At 39.3% G+C, this 21868-nt stretch overlaps 1 protein-coding gene across 1 annotated transcript in view; it reads right to left on the bottom strand.

The window, feature by feature from the left end:
- The window catches only part of HSD17B4 (hydroxysteroid 17-beta dehydrogenase 4), a 106666-nt gene extending 85679 nt beyond the window's left edge, over positions 1 to 20987 (bottom strand). Inside the window, exons 1-4 of the mRNA XM_012519350.2 lie at positions 20828 to 20987; positions 20665 to 20730; positions 15479 to 15532; positions 1303 to 1410 (exon numbers count right to left, since the gene is read on the bottom strand). Of these exons, the coding sequence (XP_012374804.1) occupies positions 1303 to 1410; positions 15479 to 15532; positions 20665 to 20730; positions 20828 to 20972 (373 nt within the window). The 5' untranslated portion in view covers positions 20973 to 20987. The remainder of the gene's footprint in view (positions 1 to 1302; positions 1411 to 15478; positions 15533 to 20664; positions 20731 to 20827) is intronic.
- Positions 20988 to 21868: the final 881 nt, after the last annotated feature.

The following is a 21868-nucleotide window of genomic DNA, read 5'->3' as shown; positions in this document are numbered from 1 at the left end:
ACATCTCCACATTTGTGTGCCAAACAGTCTACTATCAACTCAACATCACCACTGTCTCTTGTATTTTCTACAATCACAGGGGAGGAACCAGGAAATCAAGTCCCTCCCCTGAAACCCAGATAATACTGAGTCAGATCTGCCATAAGAAATACTCACCTACAAGGTGCAAAAGTAGAAGACTGCAGAAGCAGGCAATCTTGTGAACAGATTGCAGACATGAGACTGACAACACATCCAGATGAGCTTTTGAGAACCACCTGCAAGCCGAGAAGGGTCGGCACAGGTTCCCTGTCCTGGGCTCACCCAGCCCTACAGGTGGTTGTCTAAGCTTCTAATCCCTTATATTAAAATATTTCACACTTGGAAAATCTGTTTTCCTGACTGTACCCTGATTAATACAGGTTGCATGTTAGAACTGTATGAGTGGGAGGGAAAAGGAATGATATTTTTTTTCTTTATCTTTATCTTTAAATCCCAGGTGTGGGTTTTTATAAAAATTGTTAAAAACATTTCTCTCTGTCTCCTATATGGAAGGCAGATACTAAAATGTCTGTCTTATTATTAACTCTAACAATCAAAAGAAATCATACCCTTATTCCTTTCCCCTACAATTTCAAAATGAAGTTACTGGCAATCTAATTTTATCGCCGATCAAAAAAACAATTCGGGATTGCAGCAAAACTAGTAATCACTAGCTTTTTAAAGTATGTCTGTTCAACTGGCTCCCTACACATACTATTGAGATCAACACAACAAATGTAAAGGTTCTAGCTGCTGTTTTTCTCGTGGCTTATTTTAATACATAACTACAATGACTCTTAAATTTTAAAAAAGATTAGAAGATTATATATAACAATGATTGCTTATGGATAATGGAATATGAAGGCTGGGAACATAAGGGGATTTTACTTCTTATACTGTATTATTTTAATATTTTTTTTGTTTAATTTTTAAAAGGAGAATTCAATCTTATTCTGTAGAAACATATAAGATCTTTTATCTAAAGCAATCTTTTTTAGAACAAGAACATATCCATATCAATATCCACAAGAGTGCTGATTATATAATGTGCTCATTAATAGAAAAACTAAACAATAGAAAAAAAGGTTAGAAGCATGTGAAAAAACCTCTATCAAAAGTATAAAAATTCTGATATATTATATTAAATGGATAGCCAAATATTTTTGAACTATAGATAAAATCTAATTTCATAATTACACTGGAATGCTGAGATATTTGCTCAACTATTATTTTCGTTAAAGGAAAATAAAATTCATAATACAGTTCCTTCAAATACCGTACCATAGTTGGCCACAGCTTTTCCACCTTTCCTTCTTATTTCTTCAACAACCTTATCAGCAGCTAGGGAGCTTTTACCACCTCCCCTGGCGTCCCCACCTAAATCATTCACTGCAATGCAAAAAACAAACAACAATGTTTTCAAAAACTTTAAAATACTTGGACAATTCTTTTTTACTTTTTTTAAAAATTTAATTGTGATAAAATATAGGTAACATAACATATGCCACTTTAGCCATTTTTAAATGCACAATTGAGCAGCATTAATTACATTCACAATATTGTGCAACCATCACCAGTATCTACTTCCAACACTTTTTTCAACACTCCAAACACAATGTACCCGGTAGGCAATAACTCCCCATTCTCTATTACCCCTGGCCTCTGGTAATCTCTAATCTACTTTCTATCTCCATGAATTTGGCTATTCTGGGTATTTCATATTAGTGGACTCATACAATATTAATCCTTTTGGTGGGTCTGGCTTATTTCACTTAGGATAATGTTTTCAAGGTTCATCCACATTGTAATACATATCAGTACTTCATTCCTTTTCATGGCTGAATAATATTTCACTGTATGTATGTACCTCATTTTCTTTATCTTCTCATCTGCCAATGGACATGTGGGTTGTTTCTACCTTTGAATACTATGAATAATGCTGCCATGAATACCAGTATACAAGTATCTATTTGAGTCCTTGCTTTCAGTTCTTTGTGGTAAATAGCTATGAGTGGGTTTCTTAGGTCTTATGGCTATTTTATGTTTAACGTTTTTTAGAAACAACCAAATATGTCAATTATTTCTTAATTACACCAAAAGGTCTAAACCTTCAAAATATGAGTTAAGAAATAAAATTCTAATTTCTTCAATCATCTGCTGAATTCCCTTCTATTCTAACCCCACCTTACTAAACTATCATAAGAAACATACTGAAAAACAGGGCCCTTTGTTTTTGAATACAGATAAGAAGAAACAGCAAAAACACGTAAGAAAAATATTCATGTCATGAACTTTCTAATTTTCCAATACTTTTCCTTTTTGAAAAGAAAACAAAACGATCCAACCCACTCTTTCAGAAAGGAAGGGAAAAGAAAGGAGAAAGAAAGAGAAAGAAAGAAAAACTTGAAAATCATTCTAAGATTAAACACATAATATGAATTTTCTTCTCCATAGCAAATAAAGGCTTTTATTTACAAGAATGGTGATAAAGAATCACCATGATCTTAAACTATTAGACAGAGAAGTGCACTTGTAAATTTTCACAAAATATACTGTGTAATGGTCTAAGACAAAAGAAATAAGTCATTCATTAAGAGATAAAAAATTAGACAGAAATAATATGTGTTCAGTCACTAATTTATACCATGACTCCAATTTTAAACAAATGACCACAATTACAATGTAACATCTCCCTATATCTAATCAAATAATTATAAAATGTCTCCTAAATGATATCATAAGAAACATTAATTCAGCATTCACTATTTGCAAAGAAATCTACAAAGGGATAGAGATATATAAGAATGGTGCCCCTCCCTCAAAAAGTTCATAATCTATTGATAGTTGAATACGTGATGACCACAGTAATGTGCAGATTTTAGCATAAAGTATATATAGGCTAGCATAACTAAATAATAGAGATAAATAAAAATCAAAATTAATTTATATAATAATTAAGACAAAATTTACAAAATAGGCAGAAATAATGAAAAGGTAGCCAGATCTATTTCAAACAACCTGAAAAAAAAAAAAACAGGACTTAAGAAAAATACTTGGGAAAAGAATTAACATTTTGCATTGAAAAATAATCTTTGTGTAGGGTTTTTGCATAAATCAATTTTGAAGAATATAACAAAAAATTTTTAGTAGTAAATGGCAGGGTGGTATAATGGTATATTACCATACTGATGATTACTACAGTAATATTTTCTTCTTTTTCTGAAGAATAGCCTTTTTTGGATTAGGGTAGGGGTTAGTGAATGACATAGAAAAATGATACAGAGAAAAAGCCAATGCCTACCCACAGTTCTAATCAGCTACGTCAAATGTGTTTTTACTTAACTTAAAAAAAAAATGTTTTTCAAAATGTGGACTGCAACATATTTTTTCCCAACTATATAGTTTTATCACTCTTACTACAAATAAAAGACTCTTCAAAAAACATGAAATAATGAAAAGAAGCTTATATTATCCCTTGAGAAGAAAAAAGTGGTAAGATTCTCAAAAGGCCAAATTCCTATTAATTGTTCACTTCCATGCAATTATTCAAATGACAGGAAACAACCAGCAAAAAAAAAAAATCAAGATTTTTATATATGCTGTTGCAGACTTTTATGACCCTTTTCACGTGAGCACAGGAAAGTTCAAAAGCAATATTATATTTAAGGAAGAACTATTCAATTGTGCAATGAAACACTGCCCCCAAGTGGAAATTGTACAAAGTGCACCCAAACAGGTAAGCATTGAAGGATAGTTAAGATCAATGACATGCATGAAACAATATCAGAACAAATTTATTCAAAACAAGTATCTACATTAGAGAGCATTAAAATAACACTGACCCCATACAGTCATTCACTGTTAGCAGAGGTACATAACACTGGTAACAGGGCTGAAGGACTTGGATAGCAACAATATTAAAAGATATTTTGAAATTGTATACAGGGAGAAAGGTCACTGCACTATGTACCAATGTTATGCTTAAAATGAATGACTAAATTTTTTTTTAAATAATAAAATATTAAGAAGACCTCCTTATACTGATAGTGTACTTTGCATTTTCAAAGAATCTTTATATACATTGTTGCATTTAACCCCATACAGCCTTTTAGAAGGTTGGCAGGAACAGAGATTCCTACTCTCACATATGAGAAAACAGTTTGGGAAAGATTACCTAAAGTGCCCCAGGTTCCAAGACTATAAGATATGGCAAAATCTAGACCAGAATCTGTATCTACTACCATGCCATTCTGCTCCTCTAATGCTGTAAGCAACTTTCTTATATTTAAAAAAAAAAATTATTTTCACCAAACAAAAAATTTTAAAATCAACATTTGTTTGTGTAGAAAATATAGGAAAAGATCAAAGAAAACCTACCTAAACAGGTAGATTTAAGTTGTGATAAAAACGGCAATATTATAATAGTTAAGGATAGAGGTTTTTTGGCTGAAACCATTAAAATATCCCACAATTTGACATATTTATAAATCGTCCATACAAAATCCAGTTCATAACCCTGAAAGTTTTTTGTTTTTTTTTTAAGAAACAACTTTTGGCCTATTTCTGTCATTCTAAATAAATCAGGGGCTTAGGATAGGCTATTAAAGATGAAAGAAGGTTTTTTCCCTAAAAACTGACCCTCAAGAATTTACAAATACCTGCTATATGCCAAGCACTAAAATTCTAAAACATATTTAGAGCCTATAAAAGTACTCTACAAATAGGTAGATACGTAAACACGCAGTACCTAGTTATCAACTACAGAAAGCCTAAAAAGAGGACCAGGTGTTCTGTAAGAAAGCCTACTTCCCCACATTCTCACAACACTGGATATTATTATTCTTTTTAGTTTGCCAATTTAATGATTACAAATTGTAGCTTATTGTTTTAATTTACATATCTTTGAGCACTAACAAAGTACCATTTTATTTTCAGAGGCTTACTGGCCATTTATACTCTCATTGTTTTGCCTATTTAAATTCTTTCTTCACATTTTATTTGGGTTGTTTGTCTTCCTTACAGATTTATAAGTGTCCTTTATTTATAAAAGATTTAATCCTTTGTCATATGTGTTGAAAATCATACATTTCTTTACTGAAATGTTGACAAAAACAAAGGTGACACCTGAGCATTAATATCACTTGATGAGTATCATGAACACTGTCTTTCAGGTGTTTTGTTATGTAAACCAGATTTTAATATCTGAATTTGTCTTTAATAATCTATTTGCTGTACAGATCTTTGCTCTCAGAGGTCAGTTACCTTATTATTTCTCTCTGTGCTTCATGCCACCCTTTCCTGACTACTGGTTCCAAGAGAATATATATAGAAAGATTCTTTAGATCCTCTATTATCAGGGCTTCTAAGCCAGTTGTGATATTTCCCATGTTTACTTTGTACCAAAAGAAGGAAATCTAACTAGTCATTCTCTTCCTCAAACTGTCCTGCCTTCTCAGTGTCATATCTCTGTTGGATTTCTCCCAGGCATTCTTTCCCTTCTCCCATTTAGGGCCGCACATGTCACTGAGATTTTGATAATTCTGCTGTTACTGTGTCCTTACTCAGTATCTAGCGTTGTTCTAGGTGCTTTAGGTTGTTAAGGTAAACACAGTTTGTATACTGCAGAGTTTCCAGTTCATGTAAGGAACTGTGAATGTCCATTTCTTTCCTATCCCATCATTTCATGTCTAGATTACTGGCCTCCCAGCGTTCTCTGCCTCCAATCTTAACCTCTCCTAGCTATCAGCAAACTGTTGCTGGATTATCCTTCCTAAAGAGTCTTTAAACCATGTCATACTTTTGCTCAAAATTTGCAGTTCTTCCCTATCATTCAATGTGTTAAACACAAACACTGCCTTACATTCAAGAGCCCTTGTAGTCTGACCTCACTCTTCTGATTCAATACACCATAGGTAGTTCCTTCTTTTTGCTGTAGATTAGTTCTGTAGATCAGAAAATTGCCTATATAGCAGTTTCTAATGTCCATTTACAAGAATAATATTGTTATAAGGCTTTACATTTGAAGACTGCTTTATATTTAAACTTACACATATTCATGTTGATACACATGTCCAATCTAAGGATTTGTCACCAACCAAGTCATATCCATTATCAATGTCATATCTACACACTATGTTTATTTCCAAAAATAAAATTATGCATCAAATTCTACAGACTTGGAATAACTGTTATATGTAATGATTATGTAAGTAATGTCATTTATACTGAGTAATCAAAAAATGTATATAAGGATAATAAGACCACTATTATAAATATACTTATTTTTAGAGGGGTTAACTTTTTTTTTAAGATTTATTTTTTCTTTATTTATTTATTCCCCTCCCCCTTGCAGCTTGCTTGCTGTCTGCATATAGCTGTGCATTCTTCTTTTTGCTTCTCTCCCTTTGTTGTGCCATCTTGCTGCGTCAGCTCTCCACAGATGCAGACCATCAGCTCTCCGTGGGCATGGGTCGTCAGCTCTATGCAGGCACAGGCCAGCTTGCCTTCACAAGGAGGCCCTGGGATGCAAATCCAGCACCTCCCACATGGTATGCAGGAGCCACTTCAAGGGGTTGTTAACTTTTACTGCTTAAAAAAAAAATTGTTTTTAAGATACTCAAATGATGCTGACACAAAAAAGTCCTTTTAAGCCTTGCCCCCTCCTAGAGGTAACTGCTGTTAACCATTTCTTGGATGTCTTTCTAGGCATCAATGTTCTACACTCAATGCCTTTTTCCCCCATTTTGATAAAGTTTCCCATAGAAAACAATAGCATTAAGAATCATTTCAGGAAAGGGGATGTGGCAAGCAGTTGGGCACCCACCTACCACATGGGAGGTCCTAGGTTCAGTTCGCAGTGCCTCCTAAAAAAGAAGACAGACACAGAGAGCAGAAAGCAAGCATGAAAACAACAAGTGGGGGCAGGGACAAATAAATAAATCTTTAAAAAGAAAAAAGAATCATTTCATTGATTTGTCTGCTCTCTGTGTCTGCTCACTGTATGCTCTTCCGTGACCGCTTCTATTCTTATCAGCGGCACCGGGAATCTGTGTTTCTTTTATTGCGTCATCTTGCTGTGTCAGCTCTCCGTGTGTGCAGCGCCATTCTTAGGCAGGCTGTACTTTCTTCCGCACTGGGCGGCTCTCTTTACGGGGCACACTCCTTGCACGTGGGGCTCCCCTATGTGGGGGACACCCCTGTGTGGCAGGGCACTCCTTGCGCGCATCAGCACTGCGCATGGGCCAGCTGCACATGGGTCAAGGAGGCCCGGGTTTGAACCGTGGACCTCCCATGTAGTAGACGGACGCCCTATCCATTGGGCCAAGTCCACTTCCCCAGAATGAGGTTAGCTAGAATCAGCTGCTCTGGTCTCAGCCACCGGGCTGTGTGATTTTGGATAATCTATTTAAACTCTCTGAACCTGTTTTCTCACATAAAACCCAGGGATAGTATTTACATTATAGGGTTGTTGTGTGGTAAACCAGAAATGCTCCTCTCGTATTTTCCAAAGTGCAAAAGGTACCTTGTAAGTGGTAGACTTTATTGGGTTGGCATCAGCACTGTGCATGGGCCAGCTCCACACGGTCAAGGAAGCCTGGGGTTTGAACTGTGGACCTCCCATGTGGTAGGCGGACGCCCTATCCATTGGGCCAAGTCCACTTCCCCCTGTATTATATTTATATACTGACTACTACCAAAGAGCCTCTGCGGTGACTTAAATATAAAACACATGACCAGCTAGACTATTAAGAATGGAGGAAAAAAACAAAATATTACATCCAAGAAAAACTAGCATACTAGAAGCATAGGCTAATGGTAGTTACTCTAGATAAGGGCAGTATTAGGTTTATTGATAAGCTTCTTGGAAAGAAGTCAAGGGAAAGGAGAAAACACAGGGTTGACATACAGTTCTCACTGTTTGACAGACAAATAAAATCACCCTAGTTCATCAGGAATCTTTCCCAGAACGGCCATAATTATATCTAGATATTTGAAGGACTCTAAAATGTGGCAGTAAGTTTGGAGAGCATTGCTTTGAATTAGGTCATGTTAATTGATTTTCTTTGGTATCCTTAAAGGGAGAAGAAAACTGAAAATGAAAGAGAGGGCTATCCAGAGTTCAGTCCTTGGATCTCTTTAGTTTATCTGTACTTGCTGCCTAAGTAATCTCTCATCTAGGCTCCTGACTTTAACCTGAGAATATTTTCAGATTTATATAGCCAGCTTTAACCTGTCCCCTAACTCCAGAGGCCCATATCCATTGGCCTACTTAATATCTCCATCTCGAAGTCTAATAGGCATGTCAACTCCCTGCCAAATCTTCTCTTCCTTCAGTCCAACCACTCTAACCTTGCAGATGTTCAACTTGAAAATCTTGAAGTCATCTCCAACTCTACTTTCTCTCACAACCCACAAACAAACCATCAGCAAATCCTGCCATATTTACCTTCAAAACATATTTAGAATTTAACCTCTTTACACCACTTCTATTTCTACCACCTACCACCTTCATCTGTTATGTGGATTATTACAGGAGCTCCTAACTAGTCTCTCTGCTTTTTTTTTAATTATGGAAAAATCACAGCCAATATAATGTATTGCATTTAATTGTCTTTACTCTTTTTTTTTTATTGTGGAAATGTATATACAACATTACATTTTCTCATCCCAACCCTCCCAAGCGTACCATTCAATGGGCTTAATCAAATTCATAATGTTGTAGTATCCTCACCATCATCCATTGCTAGAACTTTCCCTTTACCCTATACAGAAACCCTATACTCATTTTGCATTAACTCCCTGTTATCCCTGTCTTCCCAGTAATCAGTTCTTTACTTTCTCTATGAGTTTGCATCTTCTCTGATATTTTCCTTTTGTTTACTATAGTACTTAAATTTAACATCCTAAATCTTTAACAATCTTGTTGGTTGTGATATCACCTTAAAACTTCCGTAGCATATATAAACTGTGTTCCTATTCCTCTCTGCCCCCTGCCTTGTCATAAATTATATATTTATGGGTTTTGAAATTTATCGTTGTATTTTAGGCATTTGCCATTTAGATCCTGTAGGAAGTAAAAAGTGGAGTTACAAAAAAAAAATACAGTAGAACTGTTATTTATATTTAACTGTGTTATGTTCTTTACCACAGATCTTTATTTCATTTGACTTTAGTCAGTTGAAGTGTCCTTTCAACCTGCAGAGATCCTTTTAGCATTTCCTGTAAGGCCAGTCTAGTGATGATGAAGTCCCTTGGCTTTTATTTATCTGGGAACATCTTAGTCCCTACCTATTCCCCTCCCATCATTTTCTGAAAGATGATTTTGTTGGATGCAGATTTCTTCATGGGCAGTTTCTTGCTTTTAACACTTAAAATACGTCACCCCACTGTCTTCTTGTCTTCATAGTTTCCAAAGAGAAATTGGTATTTAATTTTATGAGGCTCTCCTGATGTGACATGTTGTTCTGTCTCACAGCTTTTAGAATTCTCTTTGATATTTGACAGTTTGATTATAACATGTTGTGGTGTGGGTCTATTTGGATTTATCCTGTTTGGAGTCTGTTGAGAATCTTGGACTTTTATATTCATGACTTTTGTTGAATTTGGTAAATTTTCAGCCATTATTTCTTTTTGGCTGGGATCTAAGAATAGAGGAAAAAGGGCTCAAAAGGACATACTGGGACATAAGAAAATTGGAACATGGAATGTCAATGGAACCCAGAGAAAGGAGACATTACCATGTGACACAAGGCAGAGATACAAGCCAAGGAACCCCAAGGAAACTCCAACACAAGAATGTTACAGGTTTTGGGGAGAAAGTATCAACTTGCTGATGCCTCAATGTTGGATTTCTCCCAACCTCAAAGCCATGAGCCAATAAATTCCCATTGTGGTATTTGTCATAGCAGCCTGGTAAACTAAGAACGTTATTCATGGAAGACACCTGGGATGGATAAGGGCATTATATATATGGTTCATTCATTATAAGCTGGCATGTATGTCTTGACTGATTACTACACAAAGCATTATGGCTACTCTTGTCGCAAATACACTCGTGCCTAAGGCAGACCCTTTTCTTTAAGCAGCCAAAGGGAATAAACAATGTTCTATAAGAAAGACATGTTTTATAAAAAGGGAGTAGCATACCCCCTGAGCAAAAAGACCTCAGATTTCACTCTGATATAACCGGGGTTTATTTAGGCTTTTTTTTTTTTTTAAGATTTCTTTTACTTATTTATTTCTCCCCATTCCCTCGTTGTTTGCACTTGTATATCTGTTCCTCTTCCTTGTTTTTCTAGGAGGCACTGGGAACCAAACCCAAGGTCTCCGATGTAGGAGGGAGGCACCTAATCACGAGCCACCTCTACTCCCTGCTTTGTTGAGTCTCTCATTATGTTTTCCTCCTTGTATCTCTTGTTGTGTCATTTTGCTGCATCAGCTCACTGCACCTCGCTGTCTTGCTCATCTTCTTTAGGAAGCACCAGAAACCGAACCCTAGACTTCCCATGTGGTGGGCAGGAGCTCAATCACTTAAGCCACATCCGCTTCCCAATATAAACAGTTCTTAAGCACAGTACCTAGTATACAGAAGGCAATTACCAGTAGCTTTCTCTTCCCTTTCCAAAGGGCTCTAACTTTTTTGTGATGGTAAAATATATAAACATAAAATTTCCCATTTTAACTATTGTTAAGTATAAAATTCAATGGCATTAATTACATATACAGTGTTGTGCAACCAACACCACTATCCACTTCCAAAATTTTTTCACCACTCCAAATAGAAACTCTGTCCCCATTAAGCAATAACCACCCTTGCCCTTCTCTTCCCAGTCCCTGGTAACTTCTAATCTATTTTCTGTTTCCAAGAATTTCCTTTTCTAAATATTTACTATAAATGAAATCACACAATATTTGTCCTTTTTGTCTGGTTTATTTTACTTAGCATGTTTACAGAGTTCATCCATGTTATATCATGTATCAGAACTTCATTCCTTTTTATGGATGAATAATATTTCATTGTACGGATATATGACATTTTGTATATCCTTTCATCCATCTGTCAGTGGACCATGGGTTGTTTCCACCTTTTGGCTACTGTGTATAATGCTGCTATGAACACTGGTGTACAAGTATCTGAGTCCCTGTTTTCAATTATTTGGGGTATACACCTAGGAGCAGAACTGCTGAGTCATGTGGTTATTTCTATGTTTCATTTTGCAAGGAACACATACTGCTTTAATTTTTTATGTCATTTAATTCTCCCCATAATCCTGAAAGTTAGGTAAGGCAGCTACAAACATTCAAAGAGGTCTCAGAATTAAGCAGTAGAGCCAGAATTTGAAGACTGACCTCATTATAAATGCAAAGGACTTTCCTCACTAAAACTCATTTTCTGGCTCGAAGTATCACATGTTGGTTAAAAGCACAGGCTACGGCACCAGATGGCAGGATTTGAAACTCAGCTTTGGGAAGGAGATGTGGCTTAAACAATTGGGTACCTGCCTACCACATGGGAGGTACCAGGTTCGGTTCCTGGTGCCTCCCAAAGAAGACCCCATCTGCCATGACCATAGAACCCATGGGTCTCTTTAGCCCTCAAAAGAACCAATACCTGGGGTTGTATCTACTTTATCTGTCTCTGAGACTCTGCTCAGGTGTGCATAAGGGCAATCCTTCTGACAACCTCCAGACTCTTTTTTAGAGACTCATAGCCATACAAATTCATTTCTCCTTTCCATTTCCCCCTTACTTTAGGTCAAACAGCATTTTAAACTACTGTTATTATACGTAGACAGGGATATTCTGCTGGTCCGCGTTGAACCTTTAATTCAAGGTCATTTTCTAGTTGCATCATCAGCTGGTATTTGGTAGTGAGCCCTCGGTGCCAGGGAGGCTCATCCCCAGGTGTCATGTCCCACGCTGGGGGGAATGCATTGCATTTACATGCTGAGTTTGACTTCAAGACTGGCCACATTTGAGTAACATGAAGGCTGTCAGGAGGAAACTCCCAGGCATAGTGCTGCTCTAGGCCTTGTTCTTATTTCAGGCATATAGGCTCACAAGCATAGTCATTAGTATCAGGGGCTCACTGTTAGACCCTCATTCCTTCCTGGTCCTTACCGTTGCACCTGGGGGACTGCCGCTGCTCCCCTAGGGACCATGACAGTGATTTGCTTTGGCCAATGACATGTGAGTGGAAGAAGCAAGCCACTTCTGAATAGAAGCTTTAATCTAACAAGGGGTTCCATCACTGATATTTTCCCTTTGCCCCAAGAATAGCAATGTCCTAGAAAAGAGCTGCTCTTTCAGCTGGGATCCTGAAATTAAGAAGACAGGAGGGAAGTGGACTTGACCCAGTGATCAGGGAGTCCATCTACCACATGGGAGGTCCACGGTTCAAACTCCGGGCATCCTTGACCAGGCGCAGTGCTGATGTGCGCAAGGAGTGCCCTGCCACACAGGGGTGTCCGCCACATAGGTGAGCCCCATGCGCAAGGACTGCGCCCAGTAAAGAGAGCCGCCCAGCGCAAAAGAAAGTTCAGCCTGCCCAAGAATGGCACTGCACACACGGAGAGCTGACACAAGATGACGCAACAAAAAGAAACACCGATTCCCAAGCCACTGACAGCAACAGAAGTGGACAAAGAAGAACACGCAGAGAATAGACACAGAGAACAGACAACTGGGGCGGGGTGGGGGGGTGTGGGAAAAACAAATTAAAAAAAAAAAAAGAAGAAGACATGAAACAGAATCACAGATGACCAGAAGCAGAAAGGTCATGAAAGCATTAAATAGTCCTTTATTAAAAGATTTGGAAGTTGTTTGTTACCCCAGCATAACCTAACAAAAGCTGAATTATATGAGAAACAAGTTTATGTTAAAAAGCTAAAGTAGAAGATAGTTGGGGACAGGGAAGAAAGAACCCACTGGTGGCTTAAAAAGTTCACAGGTAGATTATAGACTGAAAGGGGATGGAAAAATTCAGCCCAAAGGTCTTCAAGTTCATGTAGATTGAATTCTCGCCTTTAACACTGAACTAAGCCTGGCTCTTCAGACAAGTTTGGTAAACATTTTTCCAACATACAAATCTATCTTTCACTGGCACCTACTGCAATACCATCTGTTGCTGAGCGGGGAGGTCTCAGTCTCGCTCAGGCCCAAGAGTTGGGGGGGTCAGCTCCTACCGAACTGCCGGCGGGGGGTGCTCCAGGGAGAGAGCACCGGGGCTCTCCAGGCGTGGGGGACGCGCGGTTAGGAAAGAACCACGGAGACCGCCTGAGCGCAGGAACAGGTCTGCTTTATTGCGGAAGTACACTCAGTTATATAGGGTTGGGTCGAGGGAGGAGTGTGATGAAGGGAGGGCAGGCTATGGGGCGGTTGTAGATAGGCTGAGGCAGGCAGGCAGATCTGTGGTGGTCTGCCGTAAGCAGTTACTGGGGAAGAGGGCAGATTGTAGGTTGGCAATAAGGGCGGGACTGGCGGGAAGGACGGCGGGGGCTGAAAGGGGAGGAGGGGTAGAGAAAGGCGGTAACAACCATCTATATCATTACAAGGTAATGAACCAATTAGTAGACACACCAGTCCCTTATCTGTTGATTTTATCTTTTGCTTGCTAGGCTCAAACACTCCTGACCTGAATTGTAAAAGCACAAGATAACAAATAAATAAAGGAAAACAAACTAAGTTTATCTTAGTGTACCAATCCCAAAGTCATACCAACACCACTACCCCAGCTCCACAAAACAAGGATTTGTCAACAACAAAGAACTAATAAGTACCTTCTTTGAAAAAGGCAATATTCCAGTGCCTTCAGGATAAACAAAAGATTATGGAATTGGGTAGAAAATAAGCAAAAACTTGTAATGTAAAAATAGTAAAAACTAAATAGCAATATTTTAAAAAAGAAAGAAACAGTAACAATGTCTTTAGACCCTGATAAGAAATACTACTGGAAAAATCTGGAAAACAACATGAAATGCAACCCCTACCCAAATAGTACAATGTCAAATTCTGTCCTTGCTGTAAGAAACAAATGGGATTACCAGTGGGTATAATCTTAAACATGGTACGTCCAAGATCTCTGTGTCTCTTGCATAAGGACAAGCTACACATTCACACTAAGGGAGAAGAGTACAGTGTATTAAGTGCCATACTTAGCTCTTCTTTGTTTAGAAAGCCTGGGTGCATGCATATTCTTTTGTTACACATGTCTTTTTTTTTTAAGATTTATTTATTTATTTATTTCTCTCCCTTTCCCCCCGCCCTGCCCCAATTGTCTGTTCTCTGTGTCTATTTGCTGCATGTTTTTCTTTGTCCACTTCTGTTGTCAGCTGCATGGGAATCTGTGTTTCTTTTTGTTGCATCATCTTGTTGTATCAGCTCTCCCTGTGTGTGGCGCCATTCCTGGGCAGGCTGAACTTTCTTTCATGCTGGGCAGCTCTCCTTACGGGGTGCACTCCTTTGCCCATGGGGCTCCCCTACGCGGGGACACCCCTGTGTGGAACGGCACTCCTTGCGCGCATCAGCACTGCATGTGGGCCAGCTCCACACAAGTCAAGGAGGCCCCAGGTTTGAACCACGGACCTCCCATGTGGTAGATGGACACCCTAACCACTGGGCGAAGTCCGCTTCCCTGTTACATATGTCTTTATAAACAAACTGGAGAGACTTCTGTCAGTGTTCCAAGATGAAGAAAAGCTGGAATTAGGGGGTCATTGTGAACCAATGATTTTATCCCAGGAAAGACAAAAATAAATACTGAATCATAGTATCTGCCCCACCCATCTACCTTGCACTAAGTACTCATTTTAGTTATTCCCACAAAGGTTTGTCTGTGAACAAATCTGCTCCTGTGTTCACCCCATCTGCCAAACCATTTAAGACTACTACAAACTACAAACTTTCACCTTTGGGATTCTTCAACACAGTATCCTCAAAATCCCCACAATGAAACTAAAATTCATCTATCTGCCCCCTCAATTAAAAAAAAAAAAGAAAAGCTTCCAAATGAAAAAATTATAAAGAAAAGAGATAAGAAACCTCAGACACCCTGACCCTAAAATTCTAGTTCTTAAAATTCATTTTATTTCTTACACTTAATCAATGCATTTACACTCCAAGGGACTCTCATCTTACACCAATAGATGAGTTTTCTATCCCAAATTATTACAGCATGCAATACACTAAATTCAAAAATTCCCCTTTAAACAATGAATGTCTGCCCAACTTTATCAAGTCTGTCGTCAAAAATTCTGTGAAATTAGTTTACTTAAAACTAACTCGCAGAAAAAGAAAAAAAATCAACTAACTCACAGCGCAAATACATGTTGTTGGCAGAAAAAAAATTAGGGATGAAATTTGAGGTTGACAAATTATTAGATGGAAAAGCAAAGATAGCTTGTGAAGACTATTTTAGTTACCAGCTATTGATTTAAAAAAAAACAAAATATCAACTTACCAACAACTGATGCACCTCTTTCTGCAAAAGCCAGGGCATAGGTTCGGCCAAGTCCTAATCAACAAAATAAACAGAAAGTTTAGCAAACGTAATTTTTTTATTCACTCAACTCAATACCCATTTAAAAATAACTGTTGAGCAATTAATTATATTACAATGGCAGAGTCTTCATTGGTATTCACCATATCTATTTCACTCCCTTCTACTTATAGAGATTGGAAAACTTCAAACTACATTGTCCAGACTCCTAGCTGCTAAAATGCTAGTTTATGAACTGGGTTCCACAATTAGCTGCATTCACATGGAATTTGGAAAGGAGAAGTGAGACAGAGGTCACCAGACTATCACTGGTGACATTGCTGCTTAAGATGCTGATTTTCTTGCAGCTTCCTGGATGTTAAGAAACGGTGTAGCAGCCACTTTCTTGATCTGACTCTAATCCATGCATGGCAGCGCCCATTCTCCAGATCCCTAGCGTCCAGTGCCACTGGGCTGTGGCAGAGGCATGTCAGTCCTTGTCCAGTAGAGTTCCAAGGGCAATGTCAGAGATTTGGCTCCCCTAATGGATCCAGTTCCATATTGTTCCAGGAGCCAGGCCACAGAAAGCACCTGCCTAAAACCCAAGCACCTGTGTTAAATCCTTTCCAACTTAAAATATCTAGTCATTTCTGTATCCTGCACTGAACCTTAACAATACAATTATCAACTACAAAAAAGTATTTAATTTTGACTCAAAGGAATGAGTTATATGTTTATATACCCAAAAAGGGATATATATCTACAAGCTTCATAGGTATAAAATATTTTGGGAAGACTATAAAGAGGCTGAAAATTAGTCTTTGGGAAGTGGAACTGGGCAGTGAAAAACCAGGAGTGGAAGACTTACTTCTATATTGTTTGAATTTTTTTAATCTGTACACAATCTTAAAAATTTAAGTTAATTCAAAATTAATAAATGTAATAATTTAAATTGCTTGATTTGAAAAAATGTAAACAACAAACTGAAATGGATAAATTACCGAGCTCTTCTAAAAAGAACACAAAATATAAAGTTTTCTACATCTAAAAGTATTACCAGGGAAGTGAACGTGGCTCAGTTGATACAGCATCGTCTACCATATGGGAGGTCCAGGGTTCGAACCCAGGGCCTCTGGACCCGTGTGGTAAGCTGACCCACGTGCAGTGCTGCCATGCGCATAGGGTGCCATGCCACACAGGGGTATCCCCCACGTAGGGGGACCCCACGCACAAGGAGTACGCCCCTCATTGAGCCTTCCTGTACGAAAAAGAAAAAAAGCGCAGCCCGCCCGGAGTGGCACTGCACACATGGAGAGCTGACACAGCAAGATGATGCAACAAAAAGAGACACAGATTCCCGGTGCTGCCAAGAATGTAAGAAGACACAGAACACATAGCAAATGGACACAAGAGAGCAGACAACCAGAGGGGGAGGAGAAATAAATAATATAAAATAAAACAAGTATTACCAAATAAATTGCTTAATTTAATTCACTCTGAATGGGTCAGAAAGAACTCAGCCACACAGAAACTACATTATTCTAATATTTTATCAGATGAAGGTTGAGACACTTGCTTTAAACACAAGATTTTTAGATAAATTAAATACTCATGACTAAAATGCAAAAAGTTAAGGTTAAGGTAACACAGTAGAAAACAATCAGATGAAAGGAATGGGGTAGGTCTCTAGCAAAGACTAACCTAAGCTAAGCAGAGAACTGTCTCAACTTAAAACCAAGCTAAACAATTCTCTTAAAAGATATGTAAGTGATTACCTTTATCTTAAAAGATCAATGCAACCTGTACACAAATCTGTATATAAAGTGAAAAATGGCAACCTCCTGTCTTTCTCCACCACCACTAGCCTATTAACAGTTAGGTAAGGGTCCTTCCATGCTCTTTTATCTGTGCTTATACAAACATTATTTAAATACTTTATGTGTATCAGTCTGCCTCCCCAATTAGACAAGGTCTTTGAGGAATAGAATCAAAAATGGCACTCTTTTGCATTCCCAGTGCCCAGCACAGCTCTGTAATCAAAACACACACAAAAATTAAACCAAGACCTCCCAATTAGACAAGGTCTTTGAGGAATAGAATCAAAAATGGCACTCTTTTGCATTCCCAGTGCCCAGCACAGCTCTGTAATCAAAACACACACAAAAATTAAACCAAGACCCTCCATTTTGTTTCAAGCCTCTAACTCTCTCCTACACCTAATGTCATTGTCAATCACCCTCTCTCTTCCTTCACTTCCTTTTTTGACCTTAACTTCTTTAGTACTATCTCAGGTGTCTGTTCTCTCAAACACTGCTTGTCCAGTGTTTCTTCAGTGGCTTAGACTTCTCTCTACATCAAGTTAACACAGAGCTCTTAGGAATAGCTCCCTAGACTATTTTACTCTCTAGCTTTACTCATCAGAGGAATTCAGATGCCTTCAAAATTGCTCTCAAAATGCCCAGGCTCCCTTCCTCCATTGCCCAACTCCACCCCTTTCACACAGCTACATCCCCAATATGGCAGTTTGAAATTATTTTATGAATCCCAAAAAGAGAAATATTATGTTTGTAAACTAATCTATTCCTCTGAATGTGATAGCCTTTGACGGCATTAAATTAGTTGAAAGGCTTTTGATTAGATTACTTAATAAGATCACTTTAGGGCTTCAGATTGGACAACTGCAGTGAGGCATGAATCAGGTCAAGTGTCTGACTCCTTGCTATGTCTGACATAAACGGGAAACACAGAGACTCAGACAGACACAGGAAAAGGAAGCTGCCATGTTTGAACCAACTGTTTAAAGAGAGAGGATTGCACAAATCCAAGAGACTGGGCCCACGGAGCAGCTCAGGAGGAGACAGTGAGCCAGGAGGGAAGGCTGAGGATCAGCAACTATCTTGCTTTACCATGTGACAACCCATTTCTGGTACTTTGCATCGGCACCGCTTTGGCAAACTAAAACACCCATTAACCACTACAGTCAGCTAAAAAATACATATTCCCGTTATACAACCGATCGTGGCAAAACTGTTTACCTGAAGCCTGTACAAGTCTAAACTCTGGGTCTCCCATACAACCATTCTATAGTTTAAGCTAAACAATAGCCCCAGCACAATTGCCGGACATTGTATATCCTTCCATGGCCCACTGGATGGAACGTGGGAGAGTGTGGACTATGGTGTGGAACACGGGACATGGAGTGCAGTGATGCCCAGAGATGTACTCACCAGATGCAATGGATGTGTCATGATGATGGGGGAGAGTGTTGCTGTGGGGGGAGTGGTGGGGTGGGGGCAGTGGGGGTGAATGGGGACCTCATATTTTTTTAATGTAATAGTTTTTAAAAAATGAATAAAATAAAATTTAAAAAAAAAAAAAAAATAGCCCCAGCAAAGTGTGGAGATACATCTATTCATCTCCAAAATGTGAGTGGGGTAGTCAGACTAATTCCCATACACAGGCCCAACAGGCATTCACAGACACCCTACAAAATGATAAGCACTGACTCAATTTTATGGGTACAGATGCCTAAAATGAAAGCCCTAAGACCTCAAGGATAATGGTCTCCATGATAAGGTGGATTAGATCTCTATCCCCCTTCCTGAATGATGAGTCAATATGAAACTTACTGACCTTCTCAAATTCACTACAAAATTATATCCCTTTCTCAGATCACTATTCAAATCTATTGACTAGCGACTGTATCATAATGTAAGCAATGTAAAGTCTGAAGGGGATTTTAACACATGGACCAGTTATAAACAGCAGTTGCTAAATTCAAATCATAACTCATTTTTTCTTCCCAAACCAATTTAATGGGTTGCAATCAGCATTTGGTCAATGAAATGGAATAGAAAACAGAATATTTCAGAGTACACTGCAAGTATTAAGTACCAGGTCATGTACTTATTTAAAATATAGATGGGTGTGTGTGAATGTGTATGTGTACCAGATCCTGGTATAAAATGTATTTCATACTGTGAGTTACTGACAAAGAGATTTAAAGCATGAAATGCAACGCTTATTTATTTCCATCAAAAGGAGAGAGTAAACAAAATGTTCTCTCAAAAACGTGGTCATTTCTGAATGGCTATAGCTATGGGTCTAAAATATTTGGCCACCAATTAATACTAAATGCATTTTCTGAAAGGCAACATTACCGTCCACTTCACCAATGAAGACCTGAAAGTACATAAGAATTAACAGAATTTCATTGTTTGTGACTTTTAATATATAATTCAAATTATTAGTGCATTAGCTACATTGTAGGTATAAGGTGTTGCTAGTAGGGATTTGAAAGTGCATAAGGGGATTTCAGAGGTCACCCACTTGTGTCAAGTATCACTACAGAGCATTTGTATGGGTGTGAGTGGATTATTTCACATAAATCTTCATTTTGCTTCTCCTGAAACAGGAAAATCTGGCAACTTTCCCACAGGCTGGCCCACTTGAGAGGTCTCTGCCCTCCCAGTTTGCCCTCTGCACTTTATTCCTCCATTATCTTCCTGGCCCCGGAGGGCATGTGAGTTTACAAGCATTGCCAAACCTCCAGGGGACTTCGAGCTTTGCTGATTAAACATACAAACTCCACTCTTAACTGATGCCCTCTTTAAAGAAGGCCTCTCAAGAACTTACAATCCTCCGATAGAAAGAAACAAGGGGAGGAAATCTCAACTCGGGGAATTCTAGTCTCGGGCGTTTTCTGGAAACTTTAAAAAATGTGACAGGCTTAGGGGAGACTCAATGAAACAACAGTCGCAATCGATGAGCACCAATGAACATCAGGAAGAACTTTCACCCACTCTGCAGCCCGCAGGCCGGGCCCGGTCTCGTGCCTTTCCGCCCACATAGGACTTGAAGTCTTGTTAAGTCCCCACAGGGAGGCTGGGGGGAAGCGGAATGCCTGTGACTGTACGACCAAGATTTTGTAAGTCCCCACCCAAGCCTGGCCACCATATTCCCGAAAAATAGTCGTCGTTCCCCGCCCTCCGCCCCGTTCCCCCTCCCGCCTCGGCCTAGCAGTTCGCGACCCACCGCCGCGCCACCGCTGCCCGCAGCCGCGTCTCTAGTACCGCAGCAGCGGCTGCGCGCGCATCCCCAACTCGAGCTGGAAGACTCAGGGCTCCAGAACGAGGCGCGCACCCTTCGTTCGATCTTTGCGTGCTCACCTGCCCCCGCGCCGGTTACCAGTACCACTTTCCCGTCGAACCTCAGCTGTGAGCCCATGATCCGACCTGCAGGGACACACAAACAAAAACAAGGACAGCTCCTAGCCCGCAGACTGCTGGACCAGGAGGGGAGGGACAGTGGTAGGGACGGGTTGAAAATAACCTGCCAGTTTCTTCGAAGAGCCGAGGTTTTCCAAGTGCGCCTGCGCCAGCCTCCCTTGGAGTTCTGGGAAATGTAGTCCAGTGTTGAATGCACACGCAGGGAGAACCGGCCAAATAAGCTTGCCTTGAAAGCGCCATTCCTGCATTTAGCCCCTATAGGAATTCCTGGGACCGCTGTGGTAAAAGGCTGACTCAGCGTCCTCCGATCATCCATTCACCCACCATCATTCATTCAGCAAACATTTCCAGGGTTTAAGCACTGACCTAGGGAAATAGGATACGGTTCCCATTCTTGAGCAGCTTTCAAATAAAGCCCCGACAAAAGTCATCCTTAGACTTGGGAAAGGTTTCTCAGAACGTGATCCCTGGCCCTCTTGGATGAAAATCATCCAGGGATAGTAAACAATGCAAAGAAAGTCCTGGACCCGCACCACTGACCTCCTTAAACAGAATCTCAGGGAACAAGAAAATGTTAACATTGCTCCCAAATGATTTTACACTTGTACATAGGGTGCAATTCATTCATTCATTCAACAGACATTTATTATCTATTGGGTGCTATGCACAAGTCCACGGATGAGCCATAAGATCCTTGGGAGCTACTCAAAGTCAGATGGTAAACCTTCAGTAACAGTGCAGCGTTATAAAACCTGAGACAAACGCCTGCAAGTCGGCTACTGGTGCCAAGTGGACACTAACCCCGCCAGGGAGGAGGAGAGAACAATTTCCAAAGAAAGTGAAGCATGACGGGCCTATGGTAGTGAGCCTAGCAAAGAAGAGAAAGACATTACAGGCAGTGAAAAAAATAGCTAGGTTTGGGGAAGAAGAGGGTGAGGGCCCAGAAGTAGGCAGAGCCAAGTAGATCACGTTTAGATACTTGGGTTATGTGCAGAAAGCAGTTTTAAACAGGATTACTCCAGAAAGTAATTGGAACAGATTTACGTAGTGGAACGATCACTTTGTGCCTGTTGTAGAAGACTGATTCACGGTAAACAAGGAGAACAGATAGGAAAACGTATAGAGGTCAGAAGTAAGGCATGAG

Source organism: Dasypus novemcinctus, chromosome 2 (genome assembly GCF_030445035.2).
Source record: "Dasypus novemcinctus isolate mDasNov1 chromosome 2, mDasNov1.1.hap2, whole genome shotgun sequence".
Lineage (NCBI taxonomy): Eukaryota > Metazoa > Chordata > Mammalia > Cingulata > Dasypodidae > Dasypus > Dasypus novemcinctus.
Note: the sequence above shows the minus strand (reverse complement) of the source record. Positions and strands in the feature narration are given on the sequence as shown.